Source organism: Eretmochelys imbricata, chromosome 10 (assembly GCF_965152235.1).
Source record: "Eretmochelys imbricata isolate rEreImb1 chromosome 10, rEreImb1.hap1, whole genome shotgun sequence".
In the NCBI taxonomy this organism is placed as follows: domain Eukaryota; kingdom Metazoa; phylum Chordata; order Testudines; family Cheloniidae; genus Eretmochelys; species Eretmochelys imbricata.
The window spans coordinates 76,458,476-76,478,949 of NC_135581.1; the positions used below are offsets into that span (position 1 = coordinate 76,458,476).

Consider the following 20,474-nt stretch of genomic DNA (forward strand, 5'->3'; position numbering starts at 1 on the left):
AGCAAGGGTTGAAACTGTTGCTATGTATGCAATGTACAGCACACTGTCCTCCTCAAAATACTTACTCGGAGTGTAGAATGAATTTCTTGAGGATTTAAAAGTAAATCTGTTAGTTTGTTAAAATTAACTAAAAAATGGGTCCTTTAAGACAATGGTCTCCAAAGTGGGGTGCGCAAGACCATCCATGGGGGTGCGCTGCAGGAGCGCTCCTGGACCTTTGATTCTTCGGCGGCACCTCTTCTTCGTCTTTTTTTTTTTTGCTTCCCCAGAGCTGGCCCTGTGGGTGCGCGATTCAAAAAGTTTGTAGACCCCTGCTTTAAGATATGTAGTACTTGGTGTCACGCTTCTTTTTATCCCCAGTGATTGTAAAATAGACTCTTCAAATTTCCCTTTTATAGTTAACTCTCTGAAGTCTTGTGCCTAGAATACATTTTTAAAATGTTTAGTTAGAATTAATGGTAATTTTTCCCAATTATTCATAACTGAAAGTTTCTCCTTCAGCAAATGCTGAAGAATAGTATTCTACCTCAGAGAATTCCATGGACTCTTTCAAAATGCTGCCATCTCCTATTGTTCACAGTGCGACTGAGACTACAGATTCCCCTTGGTTAAAATGACTGGTGTCATTCACCTCTTCCTAGTGTTCCTCTCTGTCTCCAGACAGCATATGGGATCACAATTTTCCTTTGAAGAAAGGTTAACTTCACTTTCATTCAGAAATATGGGAGATGGTGGCTATTTTGAAAGTGGCTTTTGTTTTAATTTTCTCTGAAGGAGAGGAGATGGTTTTATTATTTAATTATATTAGTACCTGGGGAGATAAGCTGAGATTGGGGCTCCGTTTGTGACCTGTATGGAATGAGAAACTGTTCCTCCCCTGAAGAACTTGCAGTCTACGTATTCAAGACAGACAAGGGGCAATTGGAAAGGACATAACATACAAATACAAAAGAACAGTGGTGTTGGTTTGCAAACATCATGTTCTATGTGGTGTTCTCTTTTGTGGGGGGGGAGGTTGTTAGGGTTTGTTTTCTTTTTGTAGAGGGAGGGGACTTTCAGTTTTACTTTTTTTTTGCGTGGAGAGGTTTGCTAAATGGGGAAGTAAGTAAATGGAAAGGCAGGAAGGTGAGACAGTGAGGATGATGAGGGAGGTAAAGCAGGCATATAGAGCAAGTGGTGTGAGGCTGATATGAAATGACTGTAGGAGTAAACAGTGTTGCCTAATGGATAGAGCACCAGTCTGGAACTTAGGAGACCTCTGCTCTGTTCCCAGCTTTGGGCAAGTCCCTTTACCTCCCTGTGCTACAATGTTAAATGATGCTTACCTCCCTTGTAAATTGCTCAAAGCGGTATGGATGAAAAGATCTATAAAAGAACTTGATGGCATTAATAAACAATAACAGTTGCCAATCAACTTATGGAAGAGACTGTCCAAAGAAAAAACTGGGAAAAGATGCTGATGACATCTTTGGTGTTGAAGGACCCTGCTGCAGTTGCTTCTGTGTTTGATGCCAGCTGAGTTAATGGCTTCCTCCTTTCAGGAGTTTCTTTCCCAAACTCCCATGACTGTGGGGGAAGGTTCAAATTATGTGGATTTGATACAGCCTCTGCCATGCCCTTGGGGTGTAGCCCCCACTTGCTCTCATTTCTCCCCCTCCTGCCATCATGTGGCATGTACCTGCTGATTAACTTTCTATTATGAAAACTAATGGCATAATTTAGCATTCATCCTAAATATTTCTTGTCATAAACTGCCTGTTATACCACAGCTTCCCAACAGAGACTGGGCAAGGAGGGGGGAATGCCGGGGAATGTATGGGTTATAGGATGGAGAAGTGTGCAAGGAAGTGTGGAGTGTAGAAGGGAGATGGATTCTGGGATGTGTTCAGAGGAAAGCAGGAAGATACAAGAGGGAATGAGAATTGGGAGGACATGAGTGTGGGGGAAATTGTTCCAGATAGTCTGACAGCTTTAAAGAAGCAAAGTCGCTATGAAAGTAGCTTAACTGGACAGTACTCTCTGGCTGTGTTGGGCTGCTCCAGAGTGGCATAAAGCAGCCAGAGCATACAAATGAATTTGGCTATAAAAATTTAAGTAAAAATGATTTAAAGTTCATACTTCATAACTTTGTATAATTGGAAACATCATATGATAATATCCTCGTGGTTTTTTTAGTGTTCACTTATGAAATGTTATCTTAGAGAAAAACTGACAGGCACACCATATTTTGATGCAGTTAAATTGAAAGTATATAATGGTAATATGGGGGTAAAATACTAAGGGGAAGTTGTAGTTATTCTGAAACCAAACATTATAAACCAGGGATTGGCAACCTTTGGCACATGGCCCGCGAGGGGAAGCCCTCTGGCAGGCCAGGCTGGTTGGTTTACCTGCTGCGTTCACAGGTTCAGCCAATTGCGGCTTCCACTGGCCACGGTTTGCCGCTCCAGACCAATGGGGGATGTGGGAAGGAGCGGCCAGCATATATCCCTCGGCCCACGCCACTTCTCGCAGCCTCCATTGACCTGGAGCGGTGAACCGCGGCTAGTGGGAGCTCCGATCAGCTGAACCTGCAGACGCGGCAGGTAAACAAACTGGCCTGGCCTGCCAGGGGGGTTTACCCTGGTGGGCCGTGTGCCAAAGGTTGCCAATCCCTATTATAAACCCAGGAAATTTGGTATTATGGACAAACTTCAAAAAGAAAGCCAAACATATTAAAATTTGGGAATGCATAGTTAAATACCATGACAACATTAATTTTTCCTGGAAGTGACACCATTGGGTGGTGAATAAGGGGGAAAAAAAATCAAATGTTTGTTTTAAAAAGAATTTAATTTAATAACCACAAATGCTAAACTGCATTAATCATACTCCTGGTTATTGCATGGTGTCACATGGTTATCATAGCTTTTTGTCTGGCAATGTGTATGTATGTATCAAGATTTAATGTTTTTCTAAAAGGTCTGCTCTACTTCAAACAGGAATTAATTCAGAGAAGTCCTCTGGTCTGTGTTCCACAAAACAGACTAGGTGAGCGCAGTGGTCCTTTCTGGCCTTAAAATCTATGAATCACAACGCTTGTGTAAGGTAATCAGTTATCTCTATATTACAGGTTTCAGAGTAGCAGCCGTGTTGGTCTGTATCCGCAAAAAGAAAAGGAGGACTTGTGGCACCTTAGAGACTAACAAATTTAATTGAGCATAAGCTTTCGTGAGCTACAGCTCACTTCATCGGATGCATTCAGTGGAAAATACAGTGGGGAGATTTATAGACACAGAGAACATGAAACAATGGGTGTTACCATACACACTGTAACGAGAGTGATCAGGTAAGGTGAGCTATTACCAGCAGGAGAGCAGGGGGGAAAAAACCTTTTGTAGTGATAATCAGGGTGTTGATTTCAGACCTAAAAGTGGCAATTCTTCAACAAAAAAACTTCAAAAACAGACTCCAACGAGAGACTGGTGAATTGGAATTAATTTGCAAACTGGATGCAATTAACTTAGGCTTGAATAAAGATTGGGAGTGGATGGGTCTTTACACAAAGTAAAACTATTTCACCATATTTATCCACCCCCGCCCCCCCCCCCCCCCCCCGGTTCCTCAGACGTTCTTGTCAACTGCTGGAAATGCCCCACCTTGATTATCACTACAAAAGTTTTTTTTCCCTGCTCTCCTGCTGGTAATAGCTCACCTTACCTGATGACTCTCGTTACGGTGTGTATCGTAACACCCATTGTTTCATGTTCTCTGTGTATATAAATCTCCTCACTGTATTTTCCACTGCATGCATCCGATGAAGTGAGCTGTAGCTCACGAAAGCTTATGCTCAAATAAATGTTAGTCTCTAAGGTGCCACAAGTCCTCCTTTTTTTTTTGCGGACACAGACTAGCACGGCTGCTACTCTGAAACCTGTTTGTGTTGAGTGCTTGATCAGGCATCATATGGAAGCCCAGAAGTTCATAGAATATCAGGGTTGGAAGGGACCACAGTCCAACCCCCTGCTCAAAGCAGGACCAACCCCCAATTTTTGCCCCAGACCCCTAAATGGCCCCCTCAAGGGTTGAACTCACTGCCCTGGGTTTAGCAGGCCAATGCTCAAACCACTGAGCTATCCCTCCACCCAAAAAAGTTCTGTTTGTTGTCTCTGAGTTTTAGCTAAAATTTCAGGTGCCTGAATAATAAATGGCACATGATAGCATTTCATTTGGTAAAATACTCTACAATGAGTTAAATTACTTTTTGGCAGTAATTTGGTTAAATTACTTCTGTCCACTAGGTTAAAAAAAAAATCTACCTTAGTGTAACTGCTTCATCTTCAAGTGGTGGTCTGAGGGCAAGTCCATTACAATGTTCACAATGTGGGAGAATGATCATAGGTTGGCGAGCTGAATTTGTATTAATCTAGGATTGAGGCTTCAATTAACATTGGCAAACCAAAAGTATTGGATAGTGTTTCATGTTTTTGCCCTTCCAGCCACAGCCTTCTGTGACAGTCAGCTAAGTGAAACATAGCAATTTATAGGTCCAAAGTGGAGTCTGTAAACTCTTAAGATGGCAGAACTATATGATGATTGATGGCCATCAACTAGTGCAGGCTATAGCTGTGACGTACCCTAGTAGGGAATGGATCACTCAAAATTGCCCTGTTCTGTTCATTCTCTCCGAAGTATATGGCTTGGCCACTGTCAGAGACAGGATACTGGGCTAGATGGACCAGTGGTCTGACCCAGTATAGCTGTTCTTATGTTATGTAATGAGGAATATGATATAGTGTGGGAATATTTCTTCAGAGCCCTTGATAGACTTGGTAAATCTTGCTTTTTTAACACCTTTATGGTTTACCGAAAAACATAAAGGAAGAGAAAGTGAGCAATGAATTTCCACTGATGAAAAATATTTCCTTAAAGTTGCCTAAAATTGAAAATAGAGAAAGCTATGTATTTTGGTTAACAAGGTTCAGCTTTAAGGAGAGAAAGGTGTTATGATACTATTAATGTTTCTTTTGTTTTCTGAACTCCAGTTCCCTTCAGCAGGAATCAGGCATCTATCTTCCTACCCAAAGCTGAAGTCAATAGGGATCATGCAACTAAATCTCAGCACACAACTTTGAGAATGTATGCCTTATTGTTTAAAAATGTTTGTTTTTTTATTTTGCTGGTATACATTTCAGCATGGTTTTGGTGGTGGTTCTCTTGCCCTTGCCTTCCAGCTACCTATAATACACAAGATTCTTTGAAGACACTGATGTTTTTTATAGAGCATTAATGTACCAAGAATTTTCCTTTGTATTTTGTAAGTCTAGGATTAAAGCTTTTTTCAGCATTTTACCTCATTTAAGTACCTGACCTGTGATATAAAAAGGGCCCCTGTCCTAATATACTGCAGCATGGCTGTTCTGTAATCCGAGGTTCCCCTAGTAAATGGTTACTGTCTGTGTATCTGTTTCTTTGAGTGAAGGGAATTGTTGTTCCACAATAGCTGAGGGCATAGAGGAACTTACACTAAAGCGACCATGAAATGAGAGCATTTTTCCTATCTATTTATCAAAGTGCTTGCAGTTCCCATTCTAAGATAACTGAAAGAATAAGAAATATTGAACAAAGTGAATGTATATTCAGAGTATTTAAATATAAAAGGATATAAAAATCAGCATAGAGGCATTTGATTTTGTCAACTTTTGTTCTGCTTTCCATACTTTTCCATTATGTATATTAAAATTAGGGCTATCAAACGATTAAAAAAATTAATCGTGATTAATTGCATTGTTAAACAATAGTAGAATGTAATTTTTTTTTTAAATATTTTAGATGTGTTCTACATTTTCAAATATATTGATTTCAGTTACAACACAGAATACAAAGGGTACAGTGCTCACTTTGGATGTATTTTTGACTACAAATATTTGCATTGTAAAAAACAAAAGAAATAGTATTTTCAATGCACCTAATATAAGTACTGTAGTGCAATCTCTTTATCATGAAAGTTGAACTTCCAAATGTCGAATTATGTATTAAAAAAATAACTGCATTCAAAAATAAAACAATGTTAAACTTTAGAGCCTACTTCAGTCAATCGATTAGACAAACAAGTTTGTTTACATTTGCAGGAGATAATAGTGCCCACTTCTTGTTTACAATGTCACCTAAGAGTGAGAACAGGCGTTTGCATGGTACTGTTGTAGTCAGCGTCGCAAGACATTTATATGCCAGATGTGCGAAATATTCATATGTCCCTTCATTCTTCAATCAGTATTCCAGAGGATATGCATCCATGCTGATGACGACGGGTACCGCTCGATAATGATCCAAAGCAGAGCGGACCAGTGCATGTTCATTTTCATCATCAGAGTCAGATGCCACCAGTAGAAGGTTGATTTTCTTTTTTGGTGGTTCGTGTTCTGTAGTTTCTGCATCTGAATGTTGCTCTTTTAAGACTTCTGAAAGCATGCTCCACATCTCGTCCCTCTCAGATTTTGGACAGCGCTTCAGATTCTTAAACCTTGGGTCGAGTGCTGTTGCAATTTTTAGATCTCACATTGGTACCTTCTTTGCATTTTGTCAGATTTGTAGTGACAGTGTTTGTAAATCAAACAACATGTACTGGGTCATCATCTGAGAGTGCTATAACATAAAATATATGGCAGAATGCGAGTAAAACAGAGCTGGGGACATACAGTTCTCCCCCAATGTGTTCAGTCACAAATTTAATTAACGCATTATTTTTTAACAAACATCATCAGCATAGAATCATGCCCTCCGGAATGTGGTTGAAGCATGAAGGGGCATACGAATGTTTAGCATATATGGCATGTACATACCTTGCAACGCTGGCTACAAAAGTGCCATATGAACTCCTGTTCTCGCTTTCAGGTGACATTGTAAATAAGAAGCAGGCAGCAGTATCTTCCGTCAATGTAAATAAACTTGTTTGTCTTAGCACTTGGCTGAACAAATAGTAGGACTGAGGGGACTTGGAGGCTCTAAAGTTGTACATTGTTTTTTTGGGTTTTTTTGAGTGCAGTTATGTAACAAAAAAAAAATCTACATTTGTAAGTTACACTTTCACAGTAGAGATTGCACTACAGTACTTGTATGAGGTGAAATGAAAAATACTATTTCTTTATCATTTTACATTTTTACATTTTACAGTAATAAAAAATAATATAAAGGGATTACAGTACACTTTGTATTTTCTGTTGTAAAAGAAATCAATATATTTGAAAATGTAGAAAAACATCCAAAAATATGTAATAAATTTCAATTGGTATTCTATTGTTTAACAGTGTGATAAATTGTGATTAATTTTTTTAATCGCAGTTAATTTTTTTGAGTTAATTGTGTGAGTTAACTGCAGTTAAACAGCCCTAATTAAAATCTTAATTTTCAGTGACAATGAGGGGTAAGTGGATAACATCACTACATGGATCAGTTATAAAGAGCTCACCAAGTATGACCCTCTCAGTATATCTGGGCTCTACAGTTTCTAGGGACAGATCCATTTAGCAGGTTTTTTTAGTAGACTAATTTTGTTTATTACAATTAAGAGTTTGGCTCTTGTATAGTTATGGTTTTAGTAGAAAACTGTTCCCATCAACTTCTATTTCACTTGTATAACACTGTGTTAATGACATGACCGTATATTTGAGTAGGAGAAATGAGAATTCACAGTGAATGTTAAACTTGACTGCATGCTTATAGTAGATGTCTTGTTACTAGAAGTTTAAAGTGCCAGCTATCAACTGACACTCCTTTTTATGTGTTAATTATAGGCATTCAAAGTTTTTTGTTCTGTCATTTGAAAAACCTCCACTCTTCTTCCTTGTGTAGGTGACCTTTACGAAGAGGAAATTTGGATTAATGAAGAAGGCATACGAACTTAGTGTGCTCTGTGACTGTGAAATAGCACTCATCATTTTTAACAGTTCTAACAAACTCTTTCAGTATGCCAGCACTGATATGGACAAAGTTCTACTCAAATACACAGAATACAATGAACCCCATGAGAGCAGAACCAACTCGGATATTGTTGAGGTAACAACTTGAAAAGATGATCAATTTTCTTAACTTCCTAGTATTTGTTTTGGCAAAATGTAGAGCAGTAAAGGGCTGTTTAAAGTATGTTAAGTAAAATATTTTTGAGTAAGCATTTTAAAAACAGTAGTTATTAAATATGATTTGCTATTTTTCAATTCTGTATTTCTCAGTTATAGCTAATGTCACATTTGGTGGTCAAAAGAACCACCGTTTCCACAGTAATCCAATATTGTGAATATTTATTAATAGATATTTATTTGCTTCTGTGTTAATAGCTAAAGAACAACTACTATGAGAACTCATCAGTTCCCACTTTCTGGTTGAATGTCTAAACTAAATAGTAATAGAAACTATGGATTTTCCTTTCAATTGTAGCCTTGCCATAGTGTGGCTGAATTCTTATAAAAGCTATCAAATCTTTCCTTGATATTAATGGGCCAAGTTCTGCACAGCTTCTCTTGTAACTGCACTGCTTTCAAAGGATTGCACAAGTGTAACTGAGCAGAATTTGGTCTGTTGTGTCTTATCTGTTGCACAACTATGTGTCGTTTTATTATGTGTCTAAAGTGTCTAAATCTATTTTTATGGCAAAAATGTATTGATAAATTATTTAATTTGTATTAAAACAACTTTTGTACTTTTTTAGCCTTTCAGTATTTTTCCTGTTATGCTCAAAAAGAGAGGACAAAAACAATCAGAATGTGGAGGTACCTGGTCCTCTTGTTTGTTCACTATATGAAAAATATAAAAGTTCTCAACATTCCACTACTGTAGGTTTATGGTAGTCTTAGTATTACTGTACCTTTAAAGAAAATTGTCTTACATTTTAAATAACTGTCATTTTTATTATTTTCCCTACAAATTTTCTTCAGCATTAATCTTTTAAAATAGGATTATATATTTATATTATATTTAATTGGGGATTGGTCCTGCTTTGTGCAGGGGGTTGGACTAGATGACCTCCTGAGGTCCCTTCCAACCCTGATGTTCTATGATTCTATGATTTAAAATGTCTAATGAGAAAGAAAGATCCTCAAACGTTGAAAACACGTTAGGTAAAAAAATTGAATCCAGTGCCCTTGGAAACAATATATTGACAAACATAAATGTTACAATTTAAATAAAATTGGGTCTCATTCACTGTTTGAGGAAGTAATGGTTAAATGTGTATATAATAAATTTGTAAGTGAAGTTTAATAGTGTTGTCTTGTAACACATGCTAACAGCATTTCTCTGTGTTCCCCTCTAGTGGCTAGACCATATATGGAGACTTGATTTGGCTGCTGCCTCCAAGCTAATGGACTCAGTCCTTTAGGTCAAGCACTAGAGGCTCATGCTTTTAGAGTCAGAGGTGCTGGATTCAACCCTTCAGGGGTTTTGTTACAAGAGGTTCAAACTTTTAAAAAAGGAGGAGTGAGGATCCCAAACACTGCTGCACAATGACCAATAGCTACCAGTAGACCTGATGGTATTTGGTCTGTGCTTCAATTGAAATTAGAAGCTCCAATGTTCTAGCCAAACTTTACGCATCATTCACCCACTGGAGACAGTTTTGGAATGCTGATTAATATAGATAATTTGGCTCCATTGATTGACTCTGTTGTAAATCCACAAGATTATGAGGAAGTTAGTCCTGTTTATGATCCATCTCGAAACAGAATTCATAGCAGCAGAAAATCAGGGAGTAAACAAGCTCTTCATATTTGCTCTTATATCCCAGTTGGTTAGCAAGGGAAAGATGTCAACCTACCAGATTTATATGATGAACTTTATAATTCATTGATACTGGTAATACATACCTGATTGGATAGACTTGAGGAAACAGTTATTACATCTTTGGGTTGACACAAATAAAGTATGCACAAAGTCGATATAATTACGAGCAGAGGGAAAGAAAACGGTTAACCCTCAGTTCTGTTGTTGCAGATAACATACAAGGAGCCTCTTATTGTGTCTGGATCTGCTACAGACCCTTATTGCCTTTTCTATAGTTCTGTTGTATGTAGTTCTTAGATTATCAGAGCTAGATTAGTTAATGTTTTAGGGACTTTTCCTTGTCCTCTATACACAACACTGCCCTACACGAAACACAGCCCTCAGCCTCTGTAGATCAGCCCTCTGGACTCTGAATCTCCCTAAAATGATGTCTTCTGAACCCTTTCTGGATGCATATTTAGCAAAATTAAAAGAAACCAAGTTGAGGGGTCATCTTGAAAATGCATCGCCTTTCAAGAGTTTTTCGCCCCTAGAACTGCATGCATCCCTATGCAGTTATCACAGTTATATCGATCTCTATTTCCTGTTGCTCACACAAATATCTAGTAATTGCTTCCTCCTGTCTGGCCAGTAAAACTGATATTATCCTTATTGATGGATGACCAAGATCATCAGAGGTAGGTAAGGTAGGCTGACCTCTTTCCTTAGAGATACATTTCAGATTAAAAAATAGATTAAAAAAGTAATATTATGTAGCTAATATTCAGTTCTGTTATGAAAAGTATCTCAGGGACAATGTAGAATTTCATGCTCACTTCACAGGGAAAACATTGGTGGGGGGTGGAGGAGGGAAGGGGCATGCATGGCTTTTTAAAATCAGCTAGTACTGCATTCTCAACATGGGACCTCAGACCATTGAATTCATCGCCTAAAATTACTGTTTAGCTCTGTTGGGTGTTGCTGCTCAGACAATTAACAGATAATTTTTCAGGTGAGGGAAGGATGGGATAGTTTTGCTTGCCAACATACAAATATTTGCTCAACTTCAGCTACTTCCCCTCCTTGATTTGGATAAGATTTGTTCCTGGAGGGCTGTGAATAATACTCAGGATATACAGAAATAAATATCCTGCTTCTTCTGTTTCAGAGATCCGTTTTTGTATTTCAGTTACTGTATCTAGGTATTTATACCATGCTCATTAACATAATGTTTGAGTAAATTCCCAAGGAGTTGAGTGGGAGCTCTGGGGACATATAATTGTGGTCTTTTTCCACTAGGTTAAACTTTAAGTAAAAGGATGAGCCTCTTTTCTCTTAACGTTAATGTATAAAATGCTTAACTGATGAAAGGTTTATAAATCTTACACGCCTTTTTATTTTTATGATTTTTAGATGCATCCTGATATTCTAACGTAGTTTTTTTTCTTATGCCATTAACTTACTGCTGCTTCTTTCTCCCTAAAAAATACAGAATATATTTCACAAAAGGTTGTTAGCCATTCAAAGGCAGTTTAGATATTAGCAGCTCCAGGTGGGAGATCCTGGAGAATTATTATTTATTATTGTGTTACGTTAGCACCATGAACAATGATCTTGTTATGTTAGGCACTGTAGAAACACAGAGGGGGAAAAAAGACAGTACATGCCACAAGAGTTCACAATCTTTCACCAACATCTCCCATTCCTAAATGACCTTTATTCCACCTCATTCATAGCTGTCCCTGCTATTGTGCAGTAATCTTGTGGTAACGATTTCCATGGTTTAATCCTGCATATAGTATGTATTTAAAAACATTTTTTTCAGCTTTATATTTGTTGCCTTTAAATTTAATTGGGTGTCACCTTGTTCTTATACTGTGAGAGTTATTAGAAATGCCCAGCTGATCTTTTGTAGGGCAACTTAGTAACCAGCCAGTGTTGAGTGCAAAGGAACGATAAACAGTACATCCTTTTAATCAGAAACCAAAACCTATCCTTGAGGATCTGAAGTTTGAAGGCAGCTCTTGAACTTGTGTCACAGAAATGGTATATTATGCTTCTACATATGGCTATGTTCTTATTCATTATGAAAACAATGGTCTAAGCACTTTTAAGAAATCTCTAATGTCTGTGAAATAATCATATTACTGTTTGCATTTTGTCTGATCAAGAAGATTACCAGACTAGATATGGACCATAGTGAAAATTATTTGTTCTCTTCTTCTATCCTGTCAAAATAGAAACAAACAAAAAAAAAACCCCTCACAGATACCATTGTTTTATTTTTGATGTTGCTGGCCTGATTTAAAAAGACAAAATCCAAGAATTTCATGGTTATACCTTCACTATCTGTAACTCATATGTTCTGCAATAACTTGCACAATTGAAGTAAAAATATATAGTTCCTGGAAATAACAAAACCCAGTATTATAGGTTAGGGACAAAGTGAAAGCCTTAATTTTGAATTTTCTTATCTTAAATCTGCCACTTCATCACTGTAATTTATCTTTAATTTAATTTTCTACAAACAATTGATACTCTGCCATGGCAGTATTCAATTAGCATTTGAACTGAAGATGAAATGTTTGCTAATTTAGTTTAACAAAGGAGAGATGAACTGCAGTCAAGAATCTGGTTAGCTACCAAAGTACCCAAATCCTTTAGTCCAAAGGATCTGAAAGCTTTTTCTCTCCCAAGTAAAACAGGTGAAAAGAGAACAACTGTCACCTGTTTGGCTACTCTGTGATGTTGGCAAATACCCTCCAAACGTCTTTCTTTGTTAAGGTGATTTTTCAGTATTTGATGCCTAGGAATTTGTTATTGGTTATGATTGATTTTTGTATAAAAGTAGTGTTTTTTTGGAGATAGAAAAGGAGTACTTGTGGCACCTTAGAGACTAACCAATTTATCTACAGCTCACTTCATTGGATGCATCCAATGAAGTGAGCTGTAGCTCACGAAAGCTTATGCTCAGATAAATTGGTTAGTCTCTAAGGTGCCACAAGTACTCCTTTTCTGTTTGCAAATACAGACCAACACGGCAGCTACTCTGAAACCTTTTTGGAGATAAGCTCTAGTGATTAAGGGAATGTTTTCAAAAGCCTCTAAGGGCATGTCTACACAGTGCGGTGATGCGTTCTTCTTGGGTGTCATTTCTGAAGCACACTGATGTGCTGCTCATTACTTGGTCGGTGTAGATCCTGCTGGTGTGCACTAAAGGTTCCATAGTGCACTTTAATCTAGTTCTGTGCACTAGACTAGAGAACCTTTAGCGCACACTAGCAAGGTCTACACTGACCAAGTTATACATAGCACGTTAGTACACTTTAGAAATCAAATCCCAGTGGAGTGCATTATCTCACTTAGTAGACAAGCCTTAAGTCCCAATTTCAAACGTGACTTAGGTGCTTAGGAGGCTAAGTCCCATGGACTTTGGCTCCTAAGAGTTAGAGACGAGGTGGGTGAGGTAATATTTTTTTATTGGACCAAGTTCTGTGTAAGCTCAAAAGTTTGTCTCTCTCATCAACAGAAGTTGGTCCAGTAAAAGATATCACCTCACTCCCTTGTCTGATATCTTGGGACCAATACGGCTACAACACCAATGCACCTAAGGATTGTCACTTTTGAAATTGTTGCTTAGGCTCCTACATCACTTGTGTGCTTTTGAAAGTTCCACAGTAGTTGATCTAACCTGTTGTGGAATGTGTATAAGTAATTCATTGCTTTGAAGTCACTGTATTAATATTTTTCAAGGCCGAAGGGTACCAACACTCTGTTAGGTATCTTACAGGCTACTGATCTGAAATTTGATCTTTTTGAAATGCAGTGTCTAAGTGGTTAGTTCATACTTCTGCTTTAGTATCAAATGGCAAACTCCAGTTCTTCATTCTCCTCCACATTCAAGAGGCGAAACTGCCCTTATATCCTACAAGGCTCATCACCTTTTGTTTATACTGTAGTGTCACGAAAGAGATGAAATTATGTTGACTTTCAATTACTGTGAGATGATGTCCAGTCATTTCAAATGTGATGGGTTTCAGAGGGGTAGCCGAGTTAGTCTGTATCAGCAAAAACAACGAGGAGTCCTTGTGGCACCTAAGAGACTAAAAGAAAAGGAGTACTAGTGGCACCTTAGAGACCAACCAATTTATTTGAGCATAAGCTTTTGTGAGCTACAGCATTCCGATGAAGTGAGCTGTAGCTCACAAAAGCTTATGCTCAAATAAATTCGTTAGTCTCTAAGGTGCCACTAATACTCCTTTTCTTTTTTGCGAATACAGACTAGCATGGCTGCTACTTTGAAACCTAAGAGACTAACAAATTTATTTTGGCATAAGCTTTTGTGGGCTAAAAGGGGTAGCCCACAAAAGCTTATGCCTAAATAAATTTGTTAGTCTCTTAGGTGCCACAAGGACTCCTTGTTGTTTTTCCAGTAATTTCAAAGAACAACATGAAATGAATAGCGTGGTTCTCCTAACTGTCCCTTCACTGGAAGCAGAGTTGTAACCAAAATCTTGCTCAAACTGGATACTGAGATGGTTGTTTAAGAAGAAGTGGGAAACATTTCATAGGAGTTTAATATAAAAGAATATAACTTCATATAAATCAATTCTATTTTATACATATTAAATGACAATTGCATATACACAATTACGTTATGTGCTGCAATTAATTATATCTTAATATATATATTAAGATATAAATAAAACTAAGTTAACACTTGACAAATTCACTTGCCTACTTGAGTTTGGTGAATAAGGAATCCTGAATCATATTTGTCATGGCTTAGAATCACCTCAGGATCAGCTTTATCCCCTTGCATTGTTGGTACAATATATAATGCAGTTCTATCTCAGTAGTGGGGGAGGGAGCCAACCAGTCGAACACCAACTTGCTTTTCAGTCTTGTATGTACTCATAACCAGTAAGAAAATCTTCTGTCTAGTGACCTTCTTATTTACTCTGAAGTACACAGTAGATCTTTCAGAGTAGCAGCCGTGTTAGTCTGTATCCGCAAAAAGAAAAGGAGGACTTGTGGCACCTTAGAGACTAACGAATTTATTTGAGCATAAGCTTTCGTGAGCTACAGCTCACTTCATCGGATGCAGTGAGCTGTAGCTCACGAAAGGTTATGCTCAAATAAATTTGTTAATCTCTAAGGTGCCACAAGTACTCCTTTTCTTTTTACAGTAGATCTTTTTATCTTGGACAGTCTGCATGGATGTTTAATAACTGTGAAAAAGTACAACAGTCTCTATCACAAAAATGTATATCTACATTAATTGGTATAGTTTAATTTATACAATGTTGCTATACTAGAATAATGATCACCAGACCATTGTTTCCTGGTTTGAAATAAATTGAGGTGATCTTGATGATTGTGTAAATTAGCTTAGCTCTTACGTAATGGGAAATGCTTTTCCTGTGATGATTTTGCATGGCATTAATGATTTTTTTGATAGTAGGTTTGCATCCATGTATTATTTCTGTCTTGTGGATTGTCATTGCTGTTGCTGAAAGGTGAAAAAAAGTATATGTATCTTACTGTTATGTTAACTGGAAGCAAGCCGATGTACACAAATATGCAATTTCCTAAAATAGTGCAAACAAGCTATGCTCTGAATCTAATATTTAGTGTGTAGAAAGAGCAATATACATTTAACATTGGGTCACACTTTGATTATAAACAACTACGAGTATCTATCCTCTTATGATCAAAAACAGCATGTGCACTATAAGAGACTTGTTTGTTAAGGTCCATGGCTTTTGAGTGTAGTATGCAGATCTCATCCACACATGCAAGGCCTGCAGCATAAACAAGCAGATGTACCTCCACAGCTAGATGAAGTGTGTGCCTGAGGATAAGTGTAACTCTGTAGAGATCAGAGAAGTTGGTGTGGAAACACTAAGGTTACAAGCCGAAAGCTAGGGAATAAGATAGGTGTAGTGTTCCTATTTTTACCAGCCTCGTTTTGTTTTGTTATGATTTTTGACCCTGGATACAGGTAACCAACACACTCACTGAAATTAAGTTCTTTACCTTTTTATGTGATTACAGTATGCTTTTACCATATTTTGAGGGTACTTGAAAGAATTCCATAGTCTTTTTTCATTTGGGTGAAGTTGATGAAAAACTCTTTAAGAGCTTGCCTTCATGAACAGTTAGTTCATGGCAAGCTATGGTGTGAATCTGCCCCACCCAGCCTGCTGTGGACCAAGCTCTGAAGTGCATTAATAGTTCGTTAATGCACTTTGGTCTAGTCCTCTTTGAAACAGGAGTAGACCCAAGTGCATTAATGACACATTAATGTGTCATCAGGGTCCAGGTGGACAGTTAATCCGCAGCAGGCTAGTGTGGGGTAAATTCACTCCTCTGCTTGCCGTGAGCTAAATATTTGTGTAGACTAATATTTAAAAGCCCTACATTTTTAAAAATAATGTAATCTCTGCCCAAAAAAAAGAGAGGAGAAAAAAAAAAGAAAATGGAAAAGACCTTGAGTACACTACTTCTGTTTTCCTTCCAGTGTTGGATTGTTCCCTCTTTTGAATACTTACTGATTATGTCCAGTCTTGTTTTGTGTGTGCCAAGAAATAGGTTTTCCATCATATCTATTGAGAGATGCTATATGAGGTGAGAGATAAATGAAATAAGAAGTCAGAGAACAAGTGATAGCTGATGTCAACTAATATCATCTGCATAAAAGGTGATGAGGCTTAAACCAGCCAATGAAATGCTTCAGAAGAGAAGCCTCACAGTATTTCAAAAAGAGGGCCAAAGAATCAATTTTTAGTCATTTTTTGAATGGTATGAAAACGCAGCTTCAATCAGAAATGAAAAGAAAACTAATTCCTGAAAGTAGAGCCCTCTAAAAGTTCTTCTCATATTCTTCATATTTGTAAACTCCTTTCTTTAGTTGCAAGTTTAGTTGCACTGTAGCTGTGATGAATTCATACATATATATATATATATACTCATAATGGGGTTCATGTCACGCAGTAAGTTATAGCATCTTTTTTGTACATAGAGGCCAAATTCTTTGATGATTTACAGCCCATTGATTTCACTGAGATTCTATGGTGGGGAGTCAGTTCACATTTTCTGTTACCCTCCTGATTTACTCATAGCTGTTAAATAGCCATAAAACTAATAAATTCAGTGATGTTGACTAATTTTATCCATTTAAATTTGTTTTTCTCTGAAAGTAGATCTTCATGCAGGCTGCCAAAGTTGGACAAGAGTGTATTTTTAAATAGCTTTACAAGCCGAGAGTGTCATTTTTTTTATTTCACTAACATATTTGATATCTCTGCAATGAAATGTTTTGCACAGTAGGTGCATATTATGTATGTAGGTGGGGAGGTCTTGGCTTTGTATTTAAAGCATATTTTGTTATATAAAAGACTATTGTTTGTAATTTAGAGCTATATGGAATGTGTCAGTAGCTTCCTCTTTTCATGGCTGATTTATGCTGTGTAGTTTATGCACACGTTACAAGGAGGAGGGAGAAAAATTGTTCTCATTAATCCCTGAGGATAGGACAAGAAGGAATGAGCTTAAATTGAAGCAAGGGAGGTTTAGGTTGGATATTAGGAAAAACTTCCTAACTGTCAAGGTAGTTAAGCCCTGGAATAAATTGCCTAGGGGGGATGTGGAATCTTCGTCATTGGAGATTTTTAAGAGCAGGTTAGACAATGACCTGTCAGGGATGGTCTAGAATACTTAGTCCTGCCTTGAATGCAGGAGGCTGCATTAGACGGCCTCTTGAGGCACCTTCCAGTCCTAGGATTCTAAGTGCTTTCTACTCTGGGATTGCACAATGGGTACTCAATCCAGATTCCAATTAGTATTATAATGTGTATCTCCCTTGGTCATCACATGTAGTCCAATATTGTTATTCCACCAACCTCTAACATATTAGTTCTTAAAAACACTAGCATAAAACAGAATGGCTGAAGAATGGGAGTGATCTGAGGCTGAGTAGCCAGGGGAGAAGAGAAAGGGAGAAAAAATTCACAGATAGGGAAGAAGGAATATAAGTAAAGGGGAGAAAAATAGATGTTACAGAAACATTCCTTGTTTGTCAATCATAATCAAGAAGCGCTTTTCTCTTAAAGAACAACAACAACAAAAAAAACCAAAACAGGTACCAAGAAGTGGCAGCAGCAATGGGGAAGTCCACATCACCTGTCTATGGTTACCAGAACTATGCTGTTGACCCCTATTTTTTGTCATTGCTGGAACACTGTGAAAGAACAAATTCCTGATACACTGTCTGTAAATATTTCAGGTTACATTTCTACAGTAAGGTTTCAGAGTAACAGCCGTGTTAGTCTGTATTCGCAAAAAGAAAAGGAGTACTTGTGGCACCTTAGAGACTAACCAATTTATTTGAGCATGAGCTTTCGTGAGCTACAGCTCTGATCTGTATCTGATGAAGTGAGCTGTAGCTCACGAAAGCTCATGCTCAAATAAATTGGTTAGTCTCTAAGGTGCCACAAGTACTCCTTTTCTTATTTCTACAGTAGCAGACTTTTTTGCACTACCAAGCAAAATTATCTCCATGTTGACCTGACACAGTGCTTTGGAGAGCACAAGGCAAATAAAACAGAATATTATGTGTAATGTTGCAGAAATTATATTTGACTAATGCAACGGTTCTCAAGCTGTGGGTCAGGACCCCAAAGTGGGTTGGGACCCATTTTAATGGGGTCGCCAGAGCTGTCTTAGACTTGCTGGGGTCCAGAGCTGAAGCCCAAGCCCCACCGTCATGGGCCGAAACCCGAGGGCTTCAGCCCTGGGTTGTGGGGTTCAGGTTACAGGCCCCCTGTCTGGGGCTGAAGACCTTGAATAAATTGTCAGCTTTGCCCCCCCACACCCGAAGTGGCGGGGCTTGGGCTTTGTCCCCCGCACCCGGGGCGGCGGGGCTTAGGCTTTGGTCTCACCCTCCCCCCCCCCCCCCCCCCCCCCGGGTCATGTAGTAATTTTTGTTGTCAGAAGGGGGGCGCAATGCAATTAAGTTTGAGAATCCCTGGACTAATGTATCTGTTTGGCACAAAAGTTGATCAAGAATAGTTTTGAGTGTTTAAAATAATGTAAGAAACAGGTTGCAATCTGGAGCCTTAAATTTGTTTCCTTTTTGAACACTTTTTCCATTGGTTATACCAGTAAATCTGATCATGTAAGTTAGTCTATAGTATAGTTGAGACAAAGTGGGTGAGGTAATACCAATAAGAAATACTATCTAATCCACATTGTCTCTTTTAATATTCTGGGACCAACATGGCTACAACAACATTGCAAACAATTATATAGCTGTACAGTTTAGAACTCTAAACTATTGCAACTTATTTTGCAAATTAATATTCAAAAGGTTTATGGTGTAGGTCTACACTACAGACCCATTGGTATACCTACATCTCTCAGTGGTGTGAAAAATCCACACCCCTAAGTGAAGTAGTTACACCAACCTAACCGCTGGTGTAGACAGTGCTGTGTTGGTGGGAGAGCCTCTCCTGCTGATATAGCTACACCTCTCACAGAGTTGGATTAACTACATCAACAGGAGAAGCTCTCCCATCGGCATAGGAGCATCTTTACTTACGCACTACAGTGGCGCAGCTGTACTGATGCAGTGTTTTAAGTGTAGTGCCTTCAGATTTGTCATAATTTTCTCATACATAGAAAATCCACAGAATTGAAAAATGACTGTTGGGGTTGACGCCAGTCTATATAGGACCACAGAAACAGCTCATTGGTCTCAGAGTAACAGCCGTGTTAGTCTGTATTTGCAAAAAGAAAAGGAGTACTTGTGGCACCTTAGAGACTAACCAATTTATTTGAGCATGAGCTTTCGTGAGCTACAGCTCACTTCATCGGATGCATACCGTGGAAACTGCAGCAGACTTTATATATACACAGAGAATATGAAACAATACCTCCTCCCACCCCACTGTCCTGCTGGTAATAGCTTATCTAAAGTGATCATCAGGTGCTCACACAGCTCTACTTACAAAAGTTAGGTAACTGCCTCACAGCTCTAATCTTCTGCCTCAGTCTGCTTAGTTTATTAACAAGAAGATTAAAAGGTGACTTTATTACTGTGTACAAGTACTTTCATGGAGAGGAAAACACTCGGTACTGAAGGGCTTTTTAATCTAGTGGGAAAAGGTATAATAAGAACCAATGGCTGGAAGCTGAAGCCAGACAAATTCAAATGAGAAATAAGGCATAATTTTTTAAAAATGAGAGTGATTAAAATGTTGGGGCAAACTGCCAAGGGACATGATGGATTTTCCATCGCTTGACATATTCATGTCAAGACTGGATGCCTTTCTGGAAGATATAGTATGATCAAACACAAGTTATTTGACTCAATACAGGGATAAATTGGTGAAATTTAATGATTTGTGGTATACAGGAAGTCGGATTGGATGTTCTAATTGTCTTCTGGCTTTAAACTCTGTGAATCTATGGAGACTATTAATCCTACTTTGAGTCAGATACAGTGTGGTCTTAGCATACTGCTGCAAACTTTTTCTGATTGTGGATGCCATTATATGTCGGTTCTGTCTGTTCACTTCAGATATTGCCAGCCATCAGTGAACAATTCTTATTGTCCGCGAACAATTCAAAAGGATAAATGGGCCGGCTGTCCAACCAACTGGGATTAACAACATAAAATCCCATCTCTAGTTCATTCATGGCATTCCTTTAGACAACATGTGTAGTTTACTGCAGCGGGG

General features: G+C 38.2%; 1 protein-coding gene across 8 annotated transcripts in view; it reads left to right on the plus strand.

Moving 5' to 3' along the window:
- MEF2A (myocyte enhancer factor 2A) overlaps positions 1–20,474 on the plus strand; it is a 163,339-nt gene that overhangs the window by 66,995 nt on the left and 75,870 nt on the right. For all 8 annotated transcript variants that reach the window (XM_077827397.1, XM_077827396.1, XM_077827401.1 and 5 more), the window contains one exon: positions 7,831–8,034. In XM_077827397.1, the coding sequence (XP_077683523.1) occupies positions 7,831–8,034 (204 nt within the window). The remainder of the gene's footprint in view (positions 1–7,830; positions 8,035–20,474) is intronic.